The sequence below is a fragment of the Delphinapterus leucas genome, chromosome 20 (genome assembly GCF_059928025.1).
Source record: "Delphinapterus leucas isolate spDelLeu-1000000601 "Yukka" chromosome 20, BTC_Dleu_Yukka2, whole genome shotgun sequence".
Lineage (NCBI taxonomy): Eukaryota > Metazoa > Chordata > Mammalia > Artiodactyla > Monodontidae > Delphinapterus > Delphinapterus leucas.
The window spans coordinates 8,901,076-8,927,161 of record NC_143148.1 but is presented as its reverse complement, the minus strand read 5'-3'; the positions used below and the strand labels follow the sequence as shown (position 1 = coordinate 8,927,161).

The 26,086-nt window shown below is 45.1% G+C and overlaps 1 protein-coding gene across 2 annotated transcripts in view; it reads left to right on the top strand.

Annotated features, from left to right (window-relative positions):
* SAE1 (SUMO1 activating enzyme subunit 1) overlaps positions 1 to 26,086 on the top strand; it is a 72,167-nt gene that overhangs the window by 31,402 nt on the left and 14,679 nt on the right. For both annotated transcript variants that reach the window (XM_022585266.3, XM_089902659.1), the window contains exon 6: positions 1,876 to 1,981. In XM_022585266.3, coding sequence (XP_022440974.1) covers positions 1,876 to 1,981 — 106 coding nt within the window. The remainder of the gene's footprint in view (positions 1 to 1,875; positions 1,982 to 26,086) is intronic.

The following is a 26,086-nucleotide window of genomic DNA, read 5'->3' as shown; positions in this document are numbered from 1 at the left end:
TGACAAAAATTTGAGAGTAAGGTGCTACCACCTTATTCCCAAATATTTCAGTCTGTATTTTCTCAAACAAGGCATTCTCCTTAATCAGAAACCAACCATCAAAATCAGGAAATACACATGGGTACGTCGCTGCCATCTAATCCTCAGACCCCATTCAAGCTTTACTAGTTGTTCCAATCATGTCCTTAACAGCAAAAGGATCCAGTTCAGAATCATGTGTGCATCTAGATTTTCATGACACCTGAAGGTTGCTAAGCCAGTAATTTTGTAAAATGTCCCTTAGTTTAGGTTCATCTGACGTTCCCTCGTGATTAAACTCTAGCTACACATCTTTGGCAAAAATATCACAACATGGATGCTTCTCATTGCATCCTGTGGTCTGGTGCATGGTTATCACATGCCCCTTTACTGGTAATGTTAACTTTGATCATGAGTAAGATTGTTTGCCAGACTGCTCCTTTGAAAACAGTTTTTTTTTCCCTGTGTGACTAATAGGTATTCTGTAGAGGGGTATTTTGAAAATATGTAAATACCCCATTCCTATCAAACTTTATTAATTAGTTAATTGTAGGTCTGTGGACTAATGGATTATAGTTTACTTAAAGTATTATAATCTATTTTTATCCTCAAATTGTTTTAGTATATTTATCCTCAAATTTGACCAGTGGAAGCTTCTTTAAGCTGGCTCCTATTACCTCTTGACATGGCCCATCATTCTTTGAGGACTTTCCTTGTTTCAGGCTCTTCTTGTGTTCCTGCTGCCCCAGTTTTGAAATCAGTCATATCTCCAAGGAGAAATGTTTCTCTTAGAGGTGATTAGAAACCAAAATCTAGGTGTTAGATGTGCTCATTGCTATCAGAGTATCATTGCTTTTAGACCTTCTCAGTGGACACAGCAGGTAAATATTTGTATGTGTACACATACAAACACTTGCATCTACATTTATTTTTTTATCTGCCTATATATATAGAAAACGAGTTCATGCCGATAACTCTCACCACAGGCTTCATTCTCCTTTTCTCCTTTTCCATATTTCTAATTCTCTTCTTCTCTGACAGTGAGAAACCTGGCTCCCCAGATTCTCAATGTAATTTCTTGTTGCATCAAGTCCTTGGATATAATCAGTCTCCTGTTGCTGCCCTTGGGGATGCCCTTCTTACCCTGCCCTGCTCTGTCCCCTCCAACCAGGCCACCTAGCCCCTCCACACACACACAGTTTCCCTGCCCTTCCTCAGTCTCAGCAAATGGCTTTTGGACTTAATTGTTTAGGAAAGGGAAAGGAAAACCATTTTCTCATTCATATTTAGTTGTTTATATTTAAAAATATAGTTGTCTCTTGGCATTTTTTTGAGAAAATTTGATTTAGCTTAATAGGTTTCAACCATATTTCCTCCTACCACAGAGCTTTTGCAAATGCCATTTCCATTTCCACAGCCTGGAGGTTTCATTCCATCCCCTTTGCTTGTTTTTCTTCTCTGTTATTTATGAATATTGTTGTTTGTTTCTGTTTACTAATACAAAGAAAATTTATTGAATATCTTTAGATACACATTCTTGGTCACTTATGAAGGTATTTCCGTGGCGTAAATCACCAGAGTTCAAGAAAGAGCCAGAATGGAACTAGGTCTTTAGCCTTGCTCTGTTTTTCTTCAGTGCAGGGAGTACATGTCATTGATTTCTGTGTCCCCAGTGCCCAGAGGAACACACAGTAAGTGCTCAATAAACATTTATTGGATTTGAATGGGCCTCAGCTTCTTTTAATGAACAGTAAACCTTACAGAATGACATTTCTCCTAGAAATGGTGAAGAGTTACTGCCTTGTGATTTAAAGCCAACATATTTTATCCCTAAGCAATTTCGCCTTTTTTCAACAGAAGGTGGTCTTCTGCTCCATCAAAGAAGCGCTGGAAGTGGACTGGAGCAGTGATAAAGCAAAGGCAGCTCTCAAGCGCACAACTCCAGATTACTTTCTCCTTCAAGGTGAGGACTGGAAGCAGAGCTTCCCAGCAGGCGATTTGTGCTTTGATTTCTGCAGATGTGGCTGCAGGGGCCAGAAGGTTTCTTGAGGTTTGCCGCGAGTGGAGTTCCCCCTTAGCTGGTTCTCAGTGGCCTCTTAGAACAACAGAGTGAATGGAGAGGAGGCCTGTCACTGAGCTCTGGTTTCTTAACGATTTTTGCTTTTTTAATTATTTGTTGAAGTGAACTGCCCTCTAAAGTTGAGCCTGGGATAACAGTGCCATAAATCAAGCTCTTTTCATCACTGCTTTCCCTCTTCAGACTTCTTCCTGGGCCTTAAAACCAGTCTTCCTCTCCTGAAGTCTTTTTCCCCGCTCGCGCCATCGTGGCTGGTGTTCAGGGAGCATCAGCGAGGTGTTGGTTGGCGTCTTAGTGTTCTTGTGCCTGGCACTTTTATTTTTTCATATTATTTTTATAATAATAATCATAAACATTGAGTGCTTACTAGCAAGAGCCATTGGGAGTTGATACTATTACTGTCCCTACTTCACAGACAAGGAAACTGAGCACAGAGAGATTAAGGTTACTCGTGTTCTCACAGTAAGCCAAGTAAGTGTATAAATAACATCGGTTTGTTAATAGTGTAAAAATAATCCATATTTGTTATAGAAAATACCAGAAAAAGAGCAAAAAAAGTCACCTCGACATTTCCGTGCTTTTGGGGATGTGCTTCCCAGCTTCCCCCCGCCCATGTTGGCACATAGAAAGCCCTCAGTAAACAGCTATTAATTTGGAAAGGTTTGGGGTATAGCCTGAGCGTTTCTAACTGCTGCTTATAAAAGGAGTCAACCAGTATTTGAGTTTACCATAACCTGGGGATTCTCTCAGCCAGGGGCGGTCTTGTCCTCCAGGGAACACTGGCAGTGTCTGGAGACATTTTTGGTTGTTATGACTGGGGGTGGGATGGGGAGAGGGCAGGGATGTTGTTTAATATCTTATGACACACGGCACAAGATAGCCCCCCCATGACAAGAGTTATCTGGCTGCCAGTGTCGATAGTGCTGAGGTTGAGAAGCCCCGATCTAACCCTCTGCAGTTTCCAGAGTATTTTCTTGTCCATCTCATCATCACAGCTCCCTTATGAGGTGGACAAGGTGGGAATTATCCGCAGTTTGGTTTCTTGGGATGAAGAGACAGAGTCCCAGAGAGGCTCGTGTTTTGCCTGAGGACGCAGAATGCAGATGGCAAAAGAGCAGCCCAGGTCTTTGAAGTCTAATTAATTAAATACTGTGAGAGGTCCCAGGTAATGAAAGCATCCGGGCTCCATTCTCAGTGCTCTGTGGGTATTAGCTCGTTGGATCCTCACCACATTCACATGAAGCAGCTGCTGTACCCCCACTTACAGGCGTTTTAAAAGGTACAGATTGATGAAGACACAGGCATGTGGCCACCCCTGCCCTCAGGAGCCCATCATTGAGATGGGGAGGCAAAACTAATGGCCTGGAGACAGTGTGGGGGAAAGTGTTTATTGAATCCAGATGGATTCTGCTGACCATCACTATCAGAAGTTACAAGGGGCTGGGGAGTAGACAGGTCGCGAGGCAGAAGCAGGAGCTTTAATATTGTGACCCAGATGGCAGGCCGTGGTACACAGTTCAGAACTAGTGCTCTGGACTCAAAACAGACCTGCCTTTCAGTCCCGGCGCTGTCATTTTCTTAGGTGAGTGACGTTTAGCCACAGACTTAAATTCCCTGAGGCTCCCTCAGATTCCCCTCTGACCATGGGGGTGTTAATAGCGCTTGCCTCAGAGGGCTTTTGTGAGGCTTGCATGACACACACGCAAGGGGCTTAGCACACAGCAAGTCCTAGAGACCTAATATAGTTATGTGCTTGGAGGTGGGAGGTACTTCGCAACTGTGTAGTAGAATTTTAGGATTGACTCAATTTACCCTTTTCTAAAAAAATTTGTTTATTTAAAAAAATTTTTTTGGCTGTGTTGGGTCTTCGTTGCTGCACGCAGGCTTTCTCTAGTTGCGGTGAACGGGGGCTTCTCTTCATTACAGTGCGCGGGCTTCTCATTGCAGTGGCTTCTCTTGTTGCAGAGCATGGGCTCTAGGCACACGGGCTTCAGTAGTTGTGGCACGCGGGCTCAGCAGTTGTGGTTCGCGGGTTCTAGAGCTCAGGCTCGGTAGTTGTGGCACGTGGGCTTGGTTGCTCCGCGGCATGTGGGATCTTCTCAGAGGAGGGCTTAAACCTGCGTTCCCTGCATTGGCAGGCGGATTCCTAACCACTGCACCACCAGGTAAGTCCCTCAATTTACCCTTAATTCCATACTTGAGTAAGTATTATCATAGCAGCAATCCTATTGGATTTTAGTTTTTTGCCTGTGACACTTTGTTGGATAATATACTCCATATGTTTACTTCTCTTTTCTTTTTTATTTTTTAAAAATTTTTTTATTTTTAATTTAAAAAAATTTTTTTAACATTTTTATTGGAGTATAATTGCTTTACACTGGTTTACTTCTCTTTCTAAATGGTACTAATTATCTTTTTAGTTTCAAGTTCCAGGGCTTAGGATTTGGTGATTGAAACTATGTTCATAAAGCAACTATACTCCAATAAAAATTAATTAAAAAACCTTCATAATTAATAGTCATATTAATTATGAATATTTCTTTATTATGGTAAAAACCACATACCATAAAGTTTACCATCTTAACCATTTTTATGTGTATAGTTTTGTAATAGAGAATTTTTTTTTTGCAGGCTTTTTAAATATATATATAAATTTATTTATTTTATTTATTTATTTTTGGCTGCGTTGGGTCTTCATTGCTATGCGCTAGCTTTCTCTAGTTGTGGCGAGTGGGGGCTACTCTTCGTTGTGGTGTGTGGACTTCTTATTGCAATGGCTTCTCTTGTTGCAGAGCACAGGCTCTAGGTGCGCAGGCTCAGTAGTTGTGGCGCATGGGCTTAGTTGCTCCGCGGCCATGTGGGATCTTCCTGGACCAGGGATCGAACCTGTGTCCCTTGAGTTGACAGGTGAATTTTCTTTTTTTTTTTTTTTTTTTTTTTTTTTTTTGCGGTACGCGGGCCTCTCACTGTTGTGGCCTCTCTTGTTGCGGAGCACAGGCTCCGGACGCGCAGGCTCAGTGGCCATGGGTCATGGGCCCAGCCACTCCGCGGCATGTGGGATCTTCCCGGACCGGGGCACGAACTTGCATCCCCTGCATCGGCAGGCGGACTCTCAACCATTGCGCCACCAGGGAAGCCCGACAGGTGAATTCTTAACCAGTGCACCACCAGGGAAGTGTCCCTGTAATAGAGAATTTTAAAAGGAGGCAGCCCCACATATCATACCGTCTAGACCAAGGCTGGCAGCTGTGCGCTTCCCACTCTCCCCTCCATCCCTTACCTGTGGCAGACGTGGCTAATAAGGCCTTATCATTGGCCAGCCACTTTTCTCATAGCCTTGGGATCCTTTAAACAGCACTGCCTGCAGTTCCCTCTCTGATTTGGCATACAAATACAAATTAAGCTAACTCTCTCCTTATAAGAGTGAGGCCTAGAAGGGAAGTGACTCCCCGTGGCCTAGTCCTAAAACCCAAGTCCCCTGATTCTTCCAGGATCTAGTTCTTTTCACACCATCCCCAGTGTTCTTCCTGAGTTTTTTGGATATCCAACATAGCCTTTCCTGGGCTTTTCTCTTTGTAGCAGATGACATGTCCTAACTTTTCTTGCGTGGCGTCATATGCATATTCCTGATGATATTTTTTTTGCCCTCTTGGGTCGTTTTGAGCCCTGTGTGTCTTTCCAGAGGTGCTGCAACTGGAAGTATAAGGAGTGTTCCAAATTCAATGAGCATGAGGGCCTGCTTTGCTGTCTGGGAGTTTTGCTCTTGGTGTATATTTGATTAACTCCTTTGACTAGGGACGGGACTAAGCTTCTGGAAGTAGAGGGAAATGGCTCTCGTGATCTCTTTCCCTGGGTCCTGCCGGCAGCTTAGACTTCTGCCAGAATTCAGCTTGTAAGTATTAAGCTGACTTTCTGAGTATATCACCTTATTCTTTCTTTTTTTTTAATTTTTGAATTTTATTTTATTTATTTTTTTATACAGCAAGTTCTTATTAGTCCTTAATTTTATACACATCACTGTATACATGTCAATCCCAATCGCCCAATTCATCACACCACCATCGCCACCCCCCAACGGCTTTCCCTCCTTGGTGTCCATACGTTTGTTCTCTACATCTGTGTCTCAACTTCTGCCCTGCAAACCGGTTCATCTGTATCATTTTTCTAGGTTCCACATACATGCATTAATATACGATATTTGTTTTTCTTTTTCTGACCTACTTCACTCTGTATGACAGTCTCTAGATCCATCCACATCTCAACAAATGACCCAGTTTCGTTCCTTTTTATGGCTGAGTAATAGTCCATTGTGTATATGTACCACAACTTCTTTAGTCATTTGTCTGTCTGATGGGCATTTAGGTTGCTTCCATGACCTGGCTATTGTAAATAGTGCTGCAATGAACATTGGGGTGCATGCGTCTTTTTGAATTATGGTTTTTCTCTGGGTATATGCCCAGTAGTGGGATTGCTGGATCATATGGTAATTCTATTTTTTGTTTTTTAAGGAACCTCCATACTGTTCTCCATAGTGACAGTATCAATTTACATTCCCACCAACAGTGCGAGAGGGTTCCCTTTTCTCCACACCCTCTCCAGCATTTGTTGTTTGTAGATTTTCTGATGATGCCCATTCTAACTGGTGTGAGGTGATACCTCATTGTAGTTTTGATTTGCATTTCTCTAATAACTAATGATATTGAGCAGCTTTTCATGTGCTTCTTGGCCATCTGTATGTCTTCTTTGGAGAAAGACATATTTAGGTCTTCTGCCCATTTTTGGATTGGGTTGTTTGTTTCTTTAATATTGAGCTGCATGAGCTGTTTATATATTTTAGAGATTAATCCTTTGTCCGTTGATTTGTTTGCAAATATTTTCTCCCATTCTGAGGGTTGTATTTTCGTCTCGTTTATGGTTTCCTTTGCTGTGCAAAAGCTTTTAAATTTCATGAGGTCCCATTTGTTTTTTTTTTGTTTGTTTTTATTTCCATTACTCTAGGAGGTGGATCAAAAAAGATCTTGCTGTGATTTATGTCAAAGAATGTTCTTCCTATGTTTTCCTCTTAAGAGTTTTATAGTGTCCGGTCTTATATTTAGGTCTCTAATCCATTCTGAGATTATTTTTGTGTATGGTATCACCTTATTCTTATATTCCGAAATACTTCTTTTGGGGCTTCCCTGGTGGTGCAGTGGTTCAGAGTCCACCTGCCGATGCAGGGGACACGGGTTCGTGCCCCGGTCCGGGAAGATCTCACATGCCGCGGAGCGGCTGGGCCCGTGAGCCATGGCCACTGACCCTGCGCGTCCGGAGCCTGTGCTCTGCAACGGAAGAGGCCACAGCAGTGAGAGGCCCCGCGTACCGAAAAAAAAAAAAAAAAAAAAAAAAGAAAAGAAATACTTCTTTTGATTTGGTGTGGGGCCATTCACATAACTAGCTGTGAGATTCTCCTGTAATTTGACTTCATTGGTTATCTAGGAGAGCATAGTAGCTTCCAACGCGTGAAGTTGCCTTTTGCCAAATATACTTGGCGTCAACTGTCTTTGCGACTTGAGTCAGGTAAGTCAGTTTGCTGCTAGGCTTTTGTTTCCTCACCTGTAAGGTGATAGGACTGTTATCTGCCTGTTTCTAAAATCTCTTCTCATTCTAGGTAGTCAGTGACTCTAATAAAATAAAAGTTCCTCCTTGTGTCTCTGTATTTTTAATTTTTGTACTTTTGACAACTTGACTGAGGTGTGATTTATGCCAGAAATTTTACCCATTTTAAGTGTATTTCTTTTTAAATTTTCTAGAAATTGTTTCGTGAATTTGAACAAAATGTCCTCCAGTTTGTCTTAAGGTCTAACTGTAGTTTTGCCCGGCCAGTTTTGATGGTCAGCCATAGCAATGGAAGTGTAGTCCAAGTAGAGTAGTGGGCAGTCTTGTGTCAGGGAAAATGACGGGCTTTGGGGACTACCAGAGTTGAGCGCAGGTCCCAGCTCCTACGTGAAATTGATATAATTTAAAAAGTGGCCTTGATTTTCTTATTCAAGTCAAACATTGGTAACATTCTACTGGGTTGGCCAAAAAGTACCTTTGGTTTTTAAGTAAAAATAAAAGACACATTTTTCATTTTCACCAAGAACTTTATTGAACAATGTATTCACCCTTTTGTTCCACTACCTTCTGCCATTTTTCAGGCAACTTCATAATTCCATCTTCCCAAAACTTTTTATCTTTTTGAGCAAAGAACTGTCCCAGGTGCCTTTTACAGTCTTCCAGGGAATTGAAATTTTTTCCATTAAGAGAATTTTGTAAAGACCGAAATAAATGGAAATCCGAAGGCACAATGTCTGGTAAATACAGCGGATGAATTAGAGCTTCCCAGCCAAGTTGTTAACGGTTTTTGCCTGGTCATCAAAGAAACATGCAGTCTTGCGTTATCCTGATGGAAGATTATGCGTTTTCCGTTGACTAATTCTGGATGCTTTTCATCAAGTGCTGCTTTCATTGGGCTAATTGGAAGCAGTACTTGTTGGAATTAATCGTTTGGTTTTCCGGAAGGAGCTCATAATAGAGGACTCCCTTCCGATCCCACCATATACACAACATCACCTTCTTTGGATGAAGACCTTTGGTGTGGTTGGTGGTGGTTCATTTTGCCTGGCCCACGATCTCTTCCATTCCACCTTATTGTACAGTATCCACTTTTTAAAAATTAATTATTTATTTTATTTTATTTTTGGCTGCTTTGGGTCCTCATTGCTGCGTGCGGGCTTTCTCCAGTTGTGGCAAGTGGGGGCTACTCTTGGTTGCAGTGCATGTGCTTCTCATTGCAGTGGCTTCTGCTGTTGCAGAGCGTGGGCTCTAGGCATGTGGGCTTCAGTAGTTGTGGCACACGGGCTCAGCAGCTGTGGCTAACGGGCTGTAGAGCACAGGCTCAGTAGTTGTGGTGCAAGAGCTTACTTAGCTGCTCCGAGGCATGTGGGGTCTCCCCAGACCAGGGCTCGAACCTGTGTCTCCTGCATTGGCAGGCAGATTCTTAACCACTGCGCCTCCAGGGAAGCACGTACAGTATCCACTTTTTTTTTTTTTTTTTTTTTGAGGTACGTGGGCCTCTCACTGTTGTGGCGTCTCCCGTTGCAGAGCACAGGCTCCGGACACGCAGGCTCAGTGGCCATGGCTCACGGGCCCAGTCGCTCCGCGGCATGTGAGATCTTCCCGGACCGGGGCACGAACCTGTGTCTCCTACAACGGCAGGCGGACTCTCAACCACTGCGCCACCAGGGAATCCCCAGTATCCACTTTTTATCACCCGTCACAATTTGTTTTAAAAACGGAACGTTTTCATTACATTTAAGTAGAGAATCGCGTGCGGAAATACGGTTAAGAAGGTTATTTTCGCTTAACTTAATGTGGAACTCAAGCATAAAAGCGATTAACATAACTAAGCTGGTACAAATGATTTTCAGTGCTTGATTTGGATATTTTGAGTATGTTAGCTGTCTCCTGTGTGGTACAACATTGATTGTTCTCAATTAACGTCTCAATTTGATCTCTCTGCACTTCACCTCGTCTACCCGACTCTGGGGCAACGTCCAGTGAGAAAATCTCTAGCACAAAACTTTGCAGAACACTTTTGACGTGTTCGATCAGTCACAGCACCTTCTCCATACACTGCACAAATCTTTTTTTGCATTTCCGTTCAGTTTTTACCTTTCTTGAAATAAATAATAAAGCATAGTATGCCAAAAATGTTGCTTCTTTCTTCCATCTTCAGTATTAAAATGGCTACACAAAAATTCACCAATTTTGATAAGTCTTTTTTAAAATGCACGCTGATATGACAGCTGTCACGTACAATCTAACAAAATTGTTTCTAATGAAGTTAAAGATGACTAAGTGCTACTAGAGCCATCTTACAGAAAAAAACAGAACGAACCTTTTGGCCGACCCAATAACTTCGGGCTGTGGGATGGCCTTGGGGAATATCCACCTTGAATGATCAACTTTTTTAGGCAGTACTCTAGTTTTCATGTTTGCTTCGGAAAAGATCTTGGAGCATATATAGAGTGACCTCATTTGTCTTGTTGGCTGCAAAATGTATTTCTTTGAGTGTACTATCATTTGTGACCAGTCTCATCAAATGTAGGTTGTTTTCAGTTTTTCTCAGTCCTTGGAATTTTTTCCCAAGAGCCTTTCTGGGAATGTGACTAATATACCTGATGGCGCCTTAGGAATTCCTCATGAAGTCAGGGTGCTTAGCTGTGATACACACACGAGAATACCTTTGTTTCACCATTGCCTAATGGAACACTTAGTAGGTGCTCAATAAATAAATGGGTGCTTGATATATAGCTTTTGCATGAGTGACTGGTTTGCTTGTCTGGTCATTTCTTCACCCTAGAGAGAGAGCAGCCTGCCCACTGGTGTCCCTGCAGGCTCCTCTTTCCTGCCTGCTTCCCTGAGCACTTGTCAGGCTTTTGATCCCAGTGGCCCCCTGGTCCTGGCCTGCCCCTCGCACGTAGATGGCTCTTTCTGCCCCATTCAACTGAATTGTGAAGCAGCTGCCCTGCTGTCCATGTGTGTGTGTCGTCCACGTGCATGTGTTTGCCTTGTTTGGGTGTTGAGTGTTTTTCCAGTTTACTTAATAAGATGGTGGCCAGACCAAATGCTTCCTGCTGCATTTTTCCACCATCTTGAGAGTCAGCCTCACCATCTGTGAGCCAAAGGTCTCATCTTTTTATTATTCTCCCATGGCATGTTGCAAAACATGAAGTGTGAGCTGGTTTCCTGTGGCAAAAAGTTGACTTTGATTTGTTCTTTTTGAGGTTACTGTGAGTTTATCATAACAGGAGTGCTAAAAATATCGGGTCTAGTATGGAAACAGCATTCACTTACCAGCATGAATAATAACACACAGGTTTAGTCCAGAGCAAGAAGAAATGGGCTTGATCTCAAGATGTGAACTACTTAGCAGAGAATCCTTGGCAATCTTAACTTTCTCAGTCTGTTCTGACAAGTCGTGGAAAAGTACTTAGGCCGTTTTTGAGCCACAGAATTAAAGATGAAAATAATCTTAGACCATTTTTGGAGCACCTGATATGTGTCAGATCCCGTGCCTGGGAATTGTCACGGGAAGAAGTCATCTCCTTGCCAATGCAAAACTCAATCACAAATAATTCTCCTTCTGAGGAGAGCTGTAACAGAGAGCTATTGACAAAGCTGCCGTGTTGTGCTGGTCTGTTTTTCAATATGTGTGAATTATTCTACCATCAAAAGCAAACTGTTATGGGAGCTCAGGGAACTGAGGGTCTGGCTCTCTTTGGGGAGTTGGGAAGTCTTCAGAGAGGAGGAGACATCTGAGCTGGATTTTAAAGAATCGGTATTGGCCAGGTGGTAAAGGGAGGTGAGAGTGTTGCCGGCAGAGAAGCAGTGCTTGCAGGCGGCCAGTGGTGCAGAGACCTGGCACAGCGAGGCTGGAGCTTGATGGGTGCCGATCAGAGATAAGATCAGGGCCTTGCTTTTTTTAGGTTTTTATTCTTACAACCAGTGGTTTCCCAACTAAGAGGATATCAGGCTCACTCGTGGAACATTTGAAAAATACAGATTCCCTGGTTCTAGCTCAGATTTACTGAATCAAAATAATTAGGAGTGGCTGGAATATGCATTTTTGTAAACCTCCCAGGTTTCTGAAGGATCAGCCAATTGGAGGGAAACCACTGCCATAAGGACAAAAGGAACCCATGTCCTGTGTCAAAGCCCAGATTTACTCATGTGTGGGTTTTTTTAAAATGTGTTAAGTACTGTATTTCAGATGAGGGCATGACTGAAGCAGGGGTAAGAAGGAGATAACCCATGTAGCTCTTTTTTTTTTAACTACTGAAATGTGTTTTTTTAATTAATAAATTTTTATTTATTTATTTTTGGCTGTGTTGGGTCTTTGTTGCTGCGTGCGGGCTTTCTCTAGTTGCGATGAGCAGGGGCTACTCTTTGTTGTGGTGCACGTGCTTCTCATTGTGGTGGCTTCTCTTGTTGCGGAGCGCAGGCTCTAGGCGCGCAGGCTTCAGTAGTTGTGGCATGAGGGCTCAGTAGTTGTGGCTCGCGGGCTCTAGAGCGCAGGCTCAGTAGTTGGCACAAGGGCTTAGTTGCTCTGCGGCATGTGTGATTTTCCTGGACCAGGGCTCGAACTCATGTCCCCTGCATTGTCAGGCAGATTCTTAACCACTGCGCCACCAGGAAAGTCCCCATGTAGCTCTTGAATACAGAATTTTGACTGTATACCCTCAGATTTTAAAAAGTACCGTTGGGGCTTCCTTGGTGGCGCAGTGGTTGAGAGTCCGTCTGCCGATGCAGGGGACACGGGTTCATGCCCCGGTCCGGGAAGACCCCACATGCCGCGGAGCGGCTAGGCCCATGAGCCATGGCCGCTGATCCTGTGCGTCCGGAGCCTGTGCTCCGCAACGGGAGAGGCCACAACAGTGAGAAGCCCGTGTACCGCAAAAAAAAAAAAAAAGAACCATAAACAAATATGAAGTCTAGTAAGTTGGTTTGGTTTTTACAGTGGTGTGGGTTAGCAAGTCTGAAACTATTTACTGTTTATTCTAGGATTGAGCAAATAGGCAAATATATTGTGGATGATGAGACTCAGACTTTTTTATTGCCAGAAAAGGGAGTTAGTTTCTGTAAATACGGAAGGTGGGAAAGGCTAGAAGGAGCCCTGTGGGGTTGGATTGGTATTGCAGTCATCTGGATGAACTCGTGGTTTTTTATATGTAGGTACAGAAATAGATGTGTGTATGTCCGTGTATTTACATTCATACGTATGTATTTCCTAGCTCTGGCTGTTGAGAGGGCTGAGGAGCAAAAGCACTCTAGTAGCAATGAACAGACTTCATGCCCAGATCATGATGGCTAATATCCAAGGATCCAGGAGTCCTTGGACACATGGCTGATTCTGGGGCTGGGGGAGGAAATTTACAGGTGAGCTTGGAACGTCCTGCTGTGCCTGAAAGTAAGGAAGTGCTCAAAGAATGATGGGTCATGTCAGAAGGTCACAGGAGTCAACTTGAAAGGGCTCCTATTGGTCAAATCTGGGACAGTTTGAGGATCAGAGAAATGATAGTAATAGATTGTAACCCATAGACTGAAACAAGAACCCATGAGTCTATACTGATAATTGAATAAGTAAATGAGGGAAAGAGCAAAGTTCTTTTTTTTTTTTTACAGAAGAATAACAGTAAATAAAGCAGGAATGATGAAGATTTTTAAAAAATCTGTATTTGGCCATCATCATAGTAGTAAAAATTGTTTTAAGAATTATTGATGGATGCTAAAACTAATGGAAAAGTTCACTGTGAAACAGGGTAGATGTCTTCTCAAGACATGTTTTAATTAATTGCAAAGAAAGACTAGAGAACCCTGGCAGATTGTTCCTCAACCAAGAGATCACAGTTAATATTCCAAGAATAGGACAGTAGGTCTCATGCGTCCTGGATGCATGATGCAAGACACGCCACCGCTGTGGTTCCCTGCCCAAAGTGGGTAATCTCAGCCTAATTATGAGGAAGCATCAGACACGCTTGGATTGAATAAGACTCTAGAAAATAGATGGCCTGTACTTCTCAAAAGTGTCGTAAAGGACCCAGGAACTCCACTTCAGATTAAAGGAGAATGAAGAGACATGATAGCTCAATGGAACATAGACCTCCCAGATTGGATCTGAGAGCAGGAGATTTTTTTTTTCTTTTGCTCTCAAAGACATCAGTGGGACAGTTGGTAAAATTTGAAAAAGGTCCGTAGATTAGATGGTAATACTCCATCCCTGTTAATTTCACAGTTTTGATCATTGTTTTGTGGTTCTGTAAGAATATTTTTTTTTAATAAATTTATTTATTTTTGGCTGCGTTGGATCTTCATTGCTACGCGCGGGCTTTTCTCTAGTTGCGGAGAGCGGGGGCTTCTCATTGTCGTGGCTCCTCTTGTTGCGGAGCACGGGCTCTAGGCGCTCAGGCTCAGTAGTTGTGGCACACGGGCTTAGTTGCTCTGCGGCATGTGGGATCTTCCTGGACCAGGGCTCGAACCTGTGTCCCCTGCATTGGCAGGCGGATTCTTAACCACTGCGCCGCCAGGGAAGCCCCTGTGAGAATATTCTTGTTTGGGGGAAATACATAGTGAAGTATTCAGGGGCAAATTTCAAATCATTTTTTAAAATGTGTATTTATAGATATAAAGAAATAATGACAAATGTGGTAGAATGTTAGCATTTGCAGAACTAGGTGAAATTATGCAGGAATTCCGTGTACAGGTTTTCTGTTAAGTCTAAAATTATTTCAAAATTAAAATTAAAATAACGAAAAACAAAAACAACCTCCAAAACCCCAGTTCTCAGCACCTGGAAAAATCCCGATGTTGACGACTGGTGAGTAGTACCTGCAAAGGGCTCTGTCAGTGCTGGGTCCGTAGGAAGGGCCCGCACAGCAGCGCATCCTCATCTCCTCACATGCACAGTTCCTCTGGAGAGCAGCCATACGGCTCCCCAGACTTTCAAGGGGAGCTAGAGACCTCTGCTGTGGGAGAAACAGCACACTTCTGTGACTGAGAACAGAAAGCCTTCATGCTTCAGGAAGGAGATAGCATAGTAAATAGCACCTCACTGCTGGGCCAGCCTGGGGTGGTCTCCACTTAGGGCCCTTGCTCTGCAAAAGGAATTTCTTCTTCCAGGCAGTAGTGTTGGGCAGACTGTAGGGGGTGTATTTGCATAGAAACACTTAACCCGTCTTCAACTTTCATGTAGAGCCAAGCAGGACCTTACTAGGAACAAATACAAATGGTGGCTTGGAGGCGGGTACTAGGGGTACAGAGGGTGAAGGGGTGGCCTCTTCCGAGTCACTTTCCCCTGCTGAGCCTCATGGTTGGTTGTTGGGCGGATTAAAGAGGAGCTGTCAGAGCTCTTAATATACTGCCTGTGTTGGAAACCAGTGGAGCTCTTCTAACGCATTTGCCATTTTCTCTTCTGCACAGCGTTCATCAAGTTCAAGAACTTGACTGGCCTCTCCTTTCATCCAGAAAGCACTCTGTATGGGGCTCGGTGGGACTGGAGTTCAGCCTAGACATGACCATGAGTCCTCCCGTGGGGCTGCCTTTCACCCTCAGCCTTCATTGGTGGCTTAGCTCTTTACCAGCCTCCTCCTTCAGATCTCTTCCTTTTTTTTTTTTTTTTTAATATTTATTTATTTGGTTGCACCAGGCCTTAGTTGTGGCAGGTGGGCTCCTTAGTTGAGGCTCGCCGGCTCCTTAGTTGTGGCATGCATGTGGGATCTAGTTCTCTGATTGGGAATTGAACCCGGGCCCCCTGCGTTGGGAGCGTAGAGTCTTAACCACTGCACCACCAGGGAAGTCCCCAGATCTCTTCCTTCTAATCCATTTTCAGTCACCAGTCCGATCTGTCTAAAAACTAAAACCCTTCCATGATTCTCTTTTGCCTTCAGGATACCATTTAGACTTCCTGGATTGGCATCCCAGACCTGGGGCCCACTGACCTCCTTTTCTCCTTTCCACTCCCTTCTGCCCTCCGTGAACCCTATACATTGCTGTCCCCAGACATCTGTCAGTCCCTCGTTTCTACACGTTTTTATTCCTTCTGCTTGGAATATCCTGCTTCGTCCCTTCCCACTTTATCCTCACTGCTCACTCTGATGTGACCTCCAGGAATGTAGCTGCCCTGATGTGAGTTGGGTTTCCTTCCTCTGTGATCCCATACCATCCCCTGGACAACAGAGTCACTTGAGGGCAGGGACCACAGCTCACCGTCTCTTGACTGGGCCTGACTCAGAGCAGGGCCTTGCTAAATGTGGATTGATTGATTGCTGCGGCCACCTGTCCCAAGCTTGGAGAATCTTGCCGGTTCTTAACCTGTGGCTTCATTCATTTATTTTAGGCCCCTGTAAAGCCATCTAGGTGGTGCTAATTTGCATAGTTGGCCTTTGGCCCTTTCCCTGCTGTGCCACAAGACACACAGTACCTCAAAGCCCTAGACCTGGCTGTAGGACTGTGCCTAAATCCGAAGTATCGGGGAGCCCTTCCACTTTCCTTTAACTCCCCATGTGCGGGGAACAAGGGCTTGTTTATGACTGGAAGCTCCTATCTCTCCTAGGCGCTGGCAAAGTCAGACCTAGGGCCTTCCAAGGGAGAAATTAGAATCTTTTCTAAGATGGCTGACTGTTCTTGGTTCATAAATCTAGCCAAACAAGTTTGGAGTTCATGTCTACTTTCTCCTGCCACTAGAACCTTGATGTCTCCAGCTTTGGATTTGAAAGAAAGGCATTTTGGTCCCACTCTATCATATACTGCCAGGCCTTGAGCAAGCCTCTTTGCCTTGTGGCCTCTGTTTTCTTTTATAGAAATGAGGGAGATGTTGATAATCTCCTCCCAATGATCATGTATAGGAGAGCCTTAGAAATAGCCCTGTTTTCTCCTTCTTTGAATTGTAAAAGTAAGACATCTTCTTAGTAAAATATTCAGATACCTCAGGGGAAACTGCCATTTCTTGTGTATTCTTCCAGAACTTTCTAGTATTTTGTACCTCATTCTTCCTCATCACTGCAAGGATTCTCTCTCAAGATTTCTTAATGGTGGACACTTTATAACTTTTTTACTGTTAGAAAACTTAGTTTGATACCTCCTTCCTCAATTTTCCCTGCCCTCACCACAGGGAAATTTTATGATTTTTTTAATTGACTTTCTCTCTAGACCTCAGCTTGATTGGGTGATCAGTTCTCTTCAGAAGGAACTTCTTATTTTAGAACTTGTAACCTTTGCAAACCAGCCATTGCCACTTGGGCCGGCGTTCCCCAGCGGGTGTTTTGGTGTCCAGCAATGACAAGAACTGCTGAGGAAGAGACAGCCACAGGGAACTGGGTTCCGATAATGGGGCAGCAGCTGAGTGCTTGTTGATTTGCTACTGTCATAACCACAAATGTTTAAAAATAATTTGTAGGGCGGGAGGAAGAAAAAAGCAGTGGGTTTTGTTGTGTTTCTTTTTCTGTTTGTTTTTTTTCTGGTGCCACTGCCTTATCAGAGGTACAAAACGCAGACCACAGTCATTCAGAAAGGAAGAAGGCACTGCCGTGCAGAGAAGAGAGGCGAGGGAAGGGGCAGAGGTGACCCATAAGTGCAGTTCTGGGCTTTACCGCTGCCAGCAGGTGTAGAGTCTGGTCAGAGAACCAGCTGTGGTTAGGCTCATGCTCCACTCCTCAACCTGAAAAAGAGGCATAACCCCAAGTCCGCCACATAGGGTCACAGGGATTAAATGATGGCCGGGCACATCTTGTGCACTAGTAATTGTTGATTAAGTGCTTTGTATCCATCGTGATCACATTACATCTTCACAGCACCCTCGTGAGAGCAGATCTACTATGATCACGTCATTTTCACAGGAGGAAATTGAGTCTTGGAGAAGCTAAGTCATTTGTCACCAAACCTAGTAAGTGTTTAAGCATTGCCCAGTACCCCATCTCTCAAAGCGCTCAGTCAGACTATAATTATTAGCCTTACTAATACTAATAGCATTATGTCCATTTTTAAAGTCTGAACCTCACAAGAGCCCTGTGACATTTTCTTATTCCACTTTTGCAGATGGGAAACTGAGGCCCACCGAGACCAGATTGTAATAATGGGCAACACTGTCAGCAACCTGCCTTGTTTTCTTCTTTGCAGGCCCACATCTCCCCCTCCCCCGCAGTAGCCTATGTTTGAGCTGTTCTCGGGCCCCAAGCCCAGCTGCAATTCTTGTTTAAAGCCTCACATCTTTTCTCTGACTGTCAGACAACAGTCACGGGAATGTCCTGTGCCATCTTCCCTGGGTAAGAGCAGTTGGCAGAGAGCAGCAGATGCCCAGAGTCAAGGTCATGTGCCGCTCAAGTGCTGGCCTGGAGAAAAGACCCTGTCTCTCTGCTGCTTGTGACCAGGCAGGGTGAGTGTGAATGGAAAGGGCTTTGTCAGAATAGCTCTGTAAACGGAGAGTGCGGCTGGCAAAGCTAGTAGATAGGGGCCCTTGCAGTAGGGGACCAGCGATCTGCATGCCTGGCCTCTACATCATCTGTCTCTGCATTTTTAATGTTTTTGTCCCGCTCTCTTTGTAAATTACAGACTTTTCAGAATGTTCCACTTTATTTAAATAAATAAATTTATTTATTTATTTTTGGCTGCGTTGGGCCTTCGTTGCTGCGTGCGGGCTTTTCTCTAGTTGCAGCAAGCGGGGGCTACACTTTGTTGAGGTGCCTGTGCTTCTCATTGCAGTGGCTTCTCATGTTGTGGAGCACAGGCTCTAGGCTCAGTAGCTGTGGCATGTGGGCTCAGTAGTTGTGGCATGCGGGCTTAGATGCTTTGTGGCATGTGGGATCTTCCCGGACCAGGGATAGAACTGTGTCCCCTGCATTGGCAGGCAAATTCTTAACCACTGCACCGCCAGGGAAGTCCGGAATGTTCCACTTTAAAGGTGAGAGTCAAGCTTGGGAATCATTAGACTTTTTTTTTTTTTTTTTTTAAGAGGAGAACTAGAATATTTGGTCAGACTAGAGTCTGAATGGGTGGTTTGCATTATTCCAAACTGGTGGACTCCGAGGTGGGAAACTAAGGTCACTTGAAGTGATTTTCTTTTTTCTTTTCTTTTTTTAAACTAGCCTATCTTCTGTCTTCTCTCAGCTTCCAGGGAGGTAATACAGCATAGAGGTTAGAAGTGTGCTGACTTTGGAGTCCATCGTGATCCTGAGCCTCAGTTTCCCACCTCTAAAATGAGGATGGTAACAGTTGTACCTACTTCATTTTTTTTAAAATTTATTTATTAATTTTTGGCTGCGTTGGGTCTTTGTTGCTGCGCGCGGGCTTTCTCTAGTTGCGGCAAGCGGGGGCTACTCTTCGTTGCGGTGCGCGGGCTTCTCACTGCGGTGGCTACTCTTGCTGCAGGGCACGGGCTCTAGGTGTGTGGGCTTCAGTAGTTGTGGCTCGTGGACTCTAGAGTGCAGGCTCAGTAGTTGTGGGGTACGGGCTTCTCATTGCAGTGGCTTCTCTTGCTGCGGAGCACGGGCTCTAGGCGTGTGGGCTTCAGTAGTTGTGGCTCATGGGCTCTAGAGCGCAGGCTCAGTAGTTGTGGTGCGCGGGCTTAGTTGCTCCGCGGCGTGTGGGATCTTACCAGACGAGGGCTTGAACCCGTGTCCCCTGCATTGGCAGGCGGATTCTTAACCACTGTGCCATCAGGGAAGCCCTAATTCATTCTATTTTACTTTACATAGGAGAGCTCATTCTGAATATAGGCTATTTATGCCCCCCCTTTTTTTAAACCGAAATGCTATTAAAATTTAAAAATGTGACTAAAAACTGCTTAAACATAATTTTAATAGCTGAATAATATTCCATTCTGTCAATTTATCATGTTTCATGTAATCATCGTGTTATTGGATATGAGATTATTTCCAGATTTTTTTTGAAATATGCATAAATAACGTGGCAGTGACCGCTTACACATAATTAAATCACTGGCCAAGGAGCATGACCTTTTGTAAAGATCCTCGATACCACATCTTCACATGGTTTGGTGAGCATTCTCACTCCCACCAGCTCTAGGTGACAGAGCCAGTCCCTCTGCCTCTCGCTCAGGTTGAGTAATCGTGGTCTTCCATTTGGTAGGCAAAAACTGGCAGCTCATTTCTGAGAAGTAGGACTCTCCTTTCTCCCATCAACAACTTTCATCCAGCTGCCTCAGGTTCTTTTCAGAAGAGAGTGAGCTGTAAATAACAGGAGGCAACTTTCTTTCTCTGTTTTGAGCTGATATGTGATGAGATCAGAGACTGGCCTTCATAGGAGAGGTGAAAGGGTGGCCAGGACTTGGTGCTTAGAAGGGGTGTTTCAGAAAAAGTCTTCAGGGGAGGCCAGCCTGGAGGTGAAGTTCTCTGGAGAAAGAGGTCAAAGGATTGTGTGGCCGTGGTGACAGACGGGGGCTCCTGCGAGTGCCCTCCGTGGATTGTGAGCTCTGCCGTCTGGGTCCCCAGCACAGCTCAGCACAGGCGGTGGGGGTGGAGTGCAGGTGCTCAGGAAATGTTTGTGGATGAAAAAGTGAATGAATGAGTATATGCACATGCATACTTTTAAGTTTCTGGATTAAAGAGAAAAACTAAGAGTGAGGTAGATGAAGGGGGGAGTGGTGTGGAGCTGAGCTGAGCATATGGACAGACGCCGCAAGAGGTGGGAGGCTGAGAGCCAGCAGAACTCCTGGTGGCTTCCTGGAAATGCCCCGCCTTCCTCAGTCCAGCTGTGTCCCTCCTCTGAGCTTCACCCCTGTGGGCTTTAGCCCTCGGATACAGCCTTGAAAGCCAGGCTTCTATCTTGTTTCCCTCTTGAGGGCAGATGTGGTACACTGTGTATCTTTTTTTTGTTTCTTGCTGGACATTCCATGTTAAGCATGTTTGTAAATAGTTAATAAGAGAAACAGATCCATCCTCGGTATCTTGAGGACTCCATTCAATTTGATTAGTAATAGAGCAGGCCTGGTTAGGATCTGTGAGGGCCTTGTGTCGCTTTGTTGTGAGCCTTCTGCCCACCCGTGTGATGATTTTTCTTCCTTCTCCAAACATTGAAGCTTCCCATGGAACAGATACTTTCTCAGTGCCTACTATGGGGCAAGCCCTGTGCTAGGCATTAAGTAGATAATAGTGAACAAAACAGATATGGTCTCTGCCCCACGGAGCACGAAAAACTGGTGGAGGAGACAAGTCAGTCCTTGTACAAGTGAATTTACACAGATGACTGTAAAATCACAAATTGAGATTAAGACCCTGAGGGATAGAACAGGGTGTGGAGAATAAAGAGTATAGTTCAGAGCCGAGGCGCTGTAGTCCCCGGAGCTCACTGCTGAGTTAGTGGTGGTCACACAGTCACATGAGGAATCACAGCATGAACAAGTGTGTCAGCTTCTCTAAGGGCCATCCGTGCAAGCTGGATTTATGGAGATGCGGACAAGCAGTGGCAGTTCTGGAGTAGCGCCATTTACCTGATGCTTACCTGGCACCGTCCGAGGTGCTTTACGTTTAGCAGTTCCCTTAATCCTTAAGCCCCTTAATAAGGTCAGTGCTCTTTCGATTCCCATTTCACAGACGAAGCTTGTGAAGGGTCCAGGGTCACAGTAAGTAGGAGAAAAGGGGATCCAGAGCTGTGCTCCTCGCTGATGCGCGCTGCTGCCTGCGGATTCCCAGGCTCCCCAGGCCTAGGAAGGGCTTTGCAGAGAGAAGGTGCAGCAGGCCCTGACAAGCCAGCGCGTGAGCGTGCTGAGGGTGAGAGGTAGGGAGGATCAGCATTTGGGGCCGGGGGACCTGTGAGGATGAGGTGGTTCTGCCCACTGGGGAGGGAGCTTGGCAGGCTGCTTGGCGAAACCACTCCCTTCAACCCCATCATGCTCTCTCAGAGCTCCTTTTCTAGTTCCCACCTTTTGTTATTTCATATGTAGTTTTTGTTTGTCACCCTCACGAAATGCTCTGAGAGGCAGAGCGTGCATTTTGCTCTCCCCTGCCCAGCTCAGGGCCCAGCACAGAGTCAGTGCTCGCTACGTATTCATTGAATGAACAGTTGACTAAATGTGAGACCTAGCGTCTTGCCTGAGCAGATAAGCTACCGGCTAAGAGGATAACTCTATTTTTCATTTTCTTGGAAGTTTATGTCACCCAGGAGTGGATCTGATTTCCAGGCCATTCCCAGAGATAATGAGTCGCCATTAAGTGAGCCACTTTGGGGAGAATGGGTGGGGAGCTCCAGAGAGGTGGGGATGGTGTCTGGCACAGAACAGCTTTAGGCATCAGCCAGGCAATTTTCTATAGATTTGACTTTGTCTCAGTTGAACTGTTTTGGGAAACAGCAATTGGGTTGGAGCTAGTTTGCAACATTGATTTCATTTTTTCCCTATAAAAATACTGGAGTCTTTGGATGGCCTTAGTGATTATGCTAAATATAATCATGCCATTTAAATGCAATAAGAAATGTTTAGAAAGAAATAGAGTGATTAGTAACATTGCTTCCCAAATTCCTGTTATAATACTAATCTGGTATTCTGATTCAGATTAAATTTGAATTTGAGTTAATTTCTTTTTGCAAAAGTAGTAGTTTATTCACGCATATGCAGTTTTTCTTCTAATCCATGAAAAGGTGCTTGGTTTCCCCTTTTCAAAGTTTGTCTTCTCTGTTACATGGGCAAGTTCTGAACTATAGCAGAGACCCCAGCCTATCCTCCGTAGCGGTGAATGTCATCCCCCCCGGACTTCTGCAACCTGAGTTAATTAAAAGGTGCAGATGAAGTTAATCAAGTTTGGAACTCTTATTTTGTGCAGTGTTTTAATATGTTTCAGTGAGTCATCTTTTGGCATCCCTGACAGTATTTGATCTTCATGGAATAGTTTCATAATTTGGAAACTGGTGGGGAGGTGCTCTTCAGAAATGCAGAGTCAACAGTGCTATGTGTGTGTCTGGCTATTTGGGAGGGCAGACAGCAGAACAAAGAGGAGAATTTAATAAGCGAGAACTCGTCCGGGGCTAGGGTCAGTTCTGAGGCTGCTGCCCGTCTAGAACACTGGGCTTCTTCCCACACCCCCTCCACCCCTGCTAACTGGAGTGCTGACATTAGAAAAAGAGCGCAAAATACAGCCTCTGTTTGCTTTGCTGCAAATAAGTGGCCGGACTGACTGGCCCCCTTCCCGGAGGCCCTGAGCGGTCTTCAGATGTGGTCAGCAAGGTATCTGGATGGTGCCAGACTGCCGGCCCACGTCCAGGCGGCCTGCATCAGGAACAGGCAAGGGGCCCAGAGAAACAGCGGGGCCAGCTGCTGGCTGCCTCTGCTCCTCCTCTGAGTGCCATCTTATTTCTTTCTGAGGTGAAACTGGTCTTACCCTCTGAAGATTGATGGGCAAGGTTTCGTACGGCTTCCACGTCCACTTCTCACCCACTGAACTAGTAACTTAAAAGTAATGGACTAGGGGCTTCCCTGCTGGCGCAGTGGTTAAGAATCCTCCTGCCAATGCAGGGGACACAGGTTCGCGCCCTGGTCTGGGAAGATCCCACATGCCACGGAGCAACTAAGCCCGTGCGCCACAACTACTGAGCCTGCGCTCTAGAGCCCGCGAGCCACAACTACTGACCCCACGTGCTTAGAGATCGTGCTCCGCAACAAGAGAAGCCACCACAATGAGAAGCCCGCTCGCCACAACTAGAGAAAACCTGTGCGCGGCAACAAAGACCCAACTCAGCCATAAATAAATAAATTTATTTATTTATTTATTTATTTATTTATTTAAAAAGGACCAGTTAAGAGAGGGCAGGGCCCCGTCAGGAAAATGCATCTCACAGAAATGTTTTTGAATAGGAGTCTTCCTGAGGTGGGGGGCAAAGAGCCAGACCACTTGGAATCCTTGGGCTGCCTTCCTGATGGTCCTGGCTTTCTCCTGGATCGAGAAGCACAGATTCCGAATGCCAGCATTAGCATTTCTATGCCACCACTCGTTGGCGGTCCCATTGATCAAGCCGCTCAATCTCCGAACTTCAGTTTCCTCACCTGTAAAGTAGGAAGAGCGTTCGGACCTACCTACCTCCCTGGGTTATCGTGGATGTAAAAGGTTTAGAATGGTGCCCGGCATAGAGTAGGCACTGTTTGTTTTGCGGTTGTTATAATTGTTTGAGTATGCTTCAAGAGCTGTGTTTAATAACCAAAAGATGAAAAGTTTTGTGGTGAGGGCTGAAAAAATGATCCTCTCTCCTCTGTCCCTTGTGACAGTTGGTGCTTCTGTCCCAGTGACACAGAAATAAGAGGACTGCACAGGAGGCAGCTAGGGCGGGACTCCTGCTGCTGTCCAGCAACCTCATTCCGTTCCCACGTGCTTGCCACTGGGCCTCGGATTGTGCATTACAAGCGGCCTGCCCTTGGCACTGCCTCCGTCATCTGCTCAGGCAACACTGATGCACATCCTGGGTCCATCTTCTCAAGAGTGATTGACAGAATTAGCGCTGACATTCGATACAGTCCGCTCGGAGTATCCTCTCTTGACTGGACTAGCAGATTTCCACGTTCCTTTGTCTTCACCAGACATTGTTGGAAAGGAGGGTTGGTGTAAACAGTGATGACCTGCCACTTCTGCAGTCTTTTCTCCACCCTGTCCCCAAATGCTTGCTTGATTGCATTTGTTTACTCCAAATTGGAATCCCAGTGACACATCTGCAAAGTTAGAAGTTGAGCTTAGGTGATGGCAGGTCTGCGTTAGCCAGCATCCAATTTGTCATCGACTTTTGAGTTGTCTGCCAAGTGGTCAGGTAGAATTGAGGGTTGTAGAAGCTGTGTTCTTGAAAACGAGAGGAGAGTAACATTCCCAGACAGCAAACAGTATTCAAAACAGGTGTTCTGGAACCTTTTTAAGATAAAGAATAGAAAACCTCTGATGTGCAGAGCCCTATGCTGGGGACATGACAAGCGATCTTCCTCGGACGCCGCTGGCACTGAGAAAAGCATAGCCCAGAAGCAGGTTGCGTCTTCTTTTACCTGGGCCTCCATGTTTTGGGATCTTCTCAGAACACTGTGTAGCCCATTTATGAACTTCTCTCAGGCTTCAGTGGAGCCATCTGTCTTGACCCCTAAATTCCCCATCCTCCCCCGCCATGGCTTTCAGACTGCAGAGACCAAGACTCCCTTGCTCACCTTCGGACCTTTGGCACGTAGGTCAGCCGCGCACACTGAATGCTCGCTCGTACTGGTGAATGAATGAATTCCTACTGCTTCTTGGAGGGCGGTTCTCACCGCACTGCTCATCACCAAAACTGTTTGTGAGTCTTAAGAAAACAAAGAGAAGGACAGTGATTCCTTAGTCTGGGGCAAGTTCCAAATACTTGCGTTTTTAAAGAGCCTCGCAACAATTGCCTGAGTTTTCAGGCCACCTTATCTTTTAGGGAAGAGCCCCTTGTACTGAGAGAGAGTGTAACTTGCTGGATAAGTTCACTTTTTCAGTCAGCAAATGCTGATGAAACTTAAATGGAAGCAGCTTGTGAACTGTGAGTGCGAGGGGCTATCCCAGGGCACCCGGGGATCTACCCATCTCTACCTCTGCTCTGAAACAGCCTGTGTGGTGTGGGAGGAGGACTGCCCTAGAGACGAGGCTCCAGGCTGACTGTCCGCCTGCCTTGGGGAGCATGTGGGGAACAAGAATGCCACCCAGCCAGCCTGCAGTGGACATCCAGACAAGGTGTTGTGGCAGTAGAAGGTGCTTGTATTTTGATCGGTCTTCTGCTCCTTCTGCCTGTGTCTTTTCGTTTGCGCTACAATTTCAAGCCTTGTTAGGGTCTTGTTATACCGTACTGCTGATTTGCTGCCATCATCTGAACCTTTCCTCTGGTTCACATCCAAAACAAAACTGTCCGTTTCTGGAGGTTTACATAATGGTTGTACTAAGTAAGGGAGGTTTTGTTTGTAATGATCTGCCTGTCTGATGAGTCTGAGCACTTGGCTGGCCTTTCTGGCTGAAGCAGTTCATCCTTTGAACTGATGCCTAGAATGCATGCCTCCTCCACCTGACCTCTCTTCTGGGTCATAATAGGGCCTTTTCCCTCTGCTGGAAGTTGCCCCTACCCTTCTTCCCAGGCCCACACATACTTCACTCATGTTGCTTCCTCAGGGAACCTTTACTTGACAGCACCCTATAGAGGATGTCACATCCTCTGTTGTACTGTCATGGCACTCATCACAGTAATTTTAGTCATTTTTGCAATATTTGATTACCTTTCTGACTATATTTGTTGAATAAATGAAAAGTATTACCTTTCACTTGGCCCACATTTATATTTATATATTTATTTATTTATTTATTTTTGGCTGCATTGGGTCTTTGTTGTTGCAAGTGGGCTTCCTCTAGTTGCGGCAAGCAGGGGCTACTCTTCGTTGCGGTGCCCGGGCTTCTCATTGCAGTGGCTTCTCTTGTTGCGGAGCAGGGGCTCTAG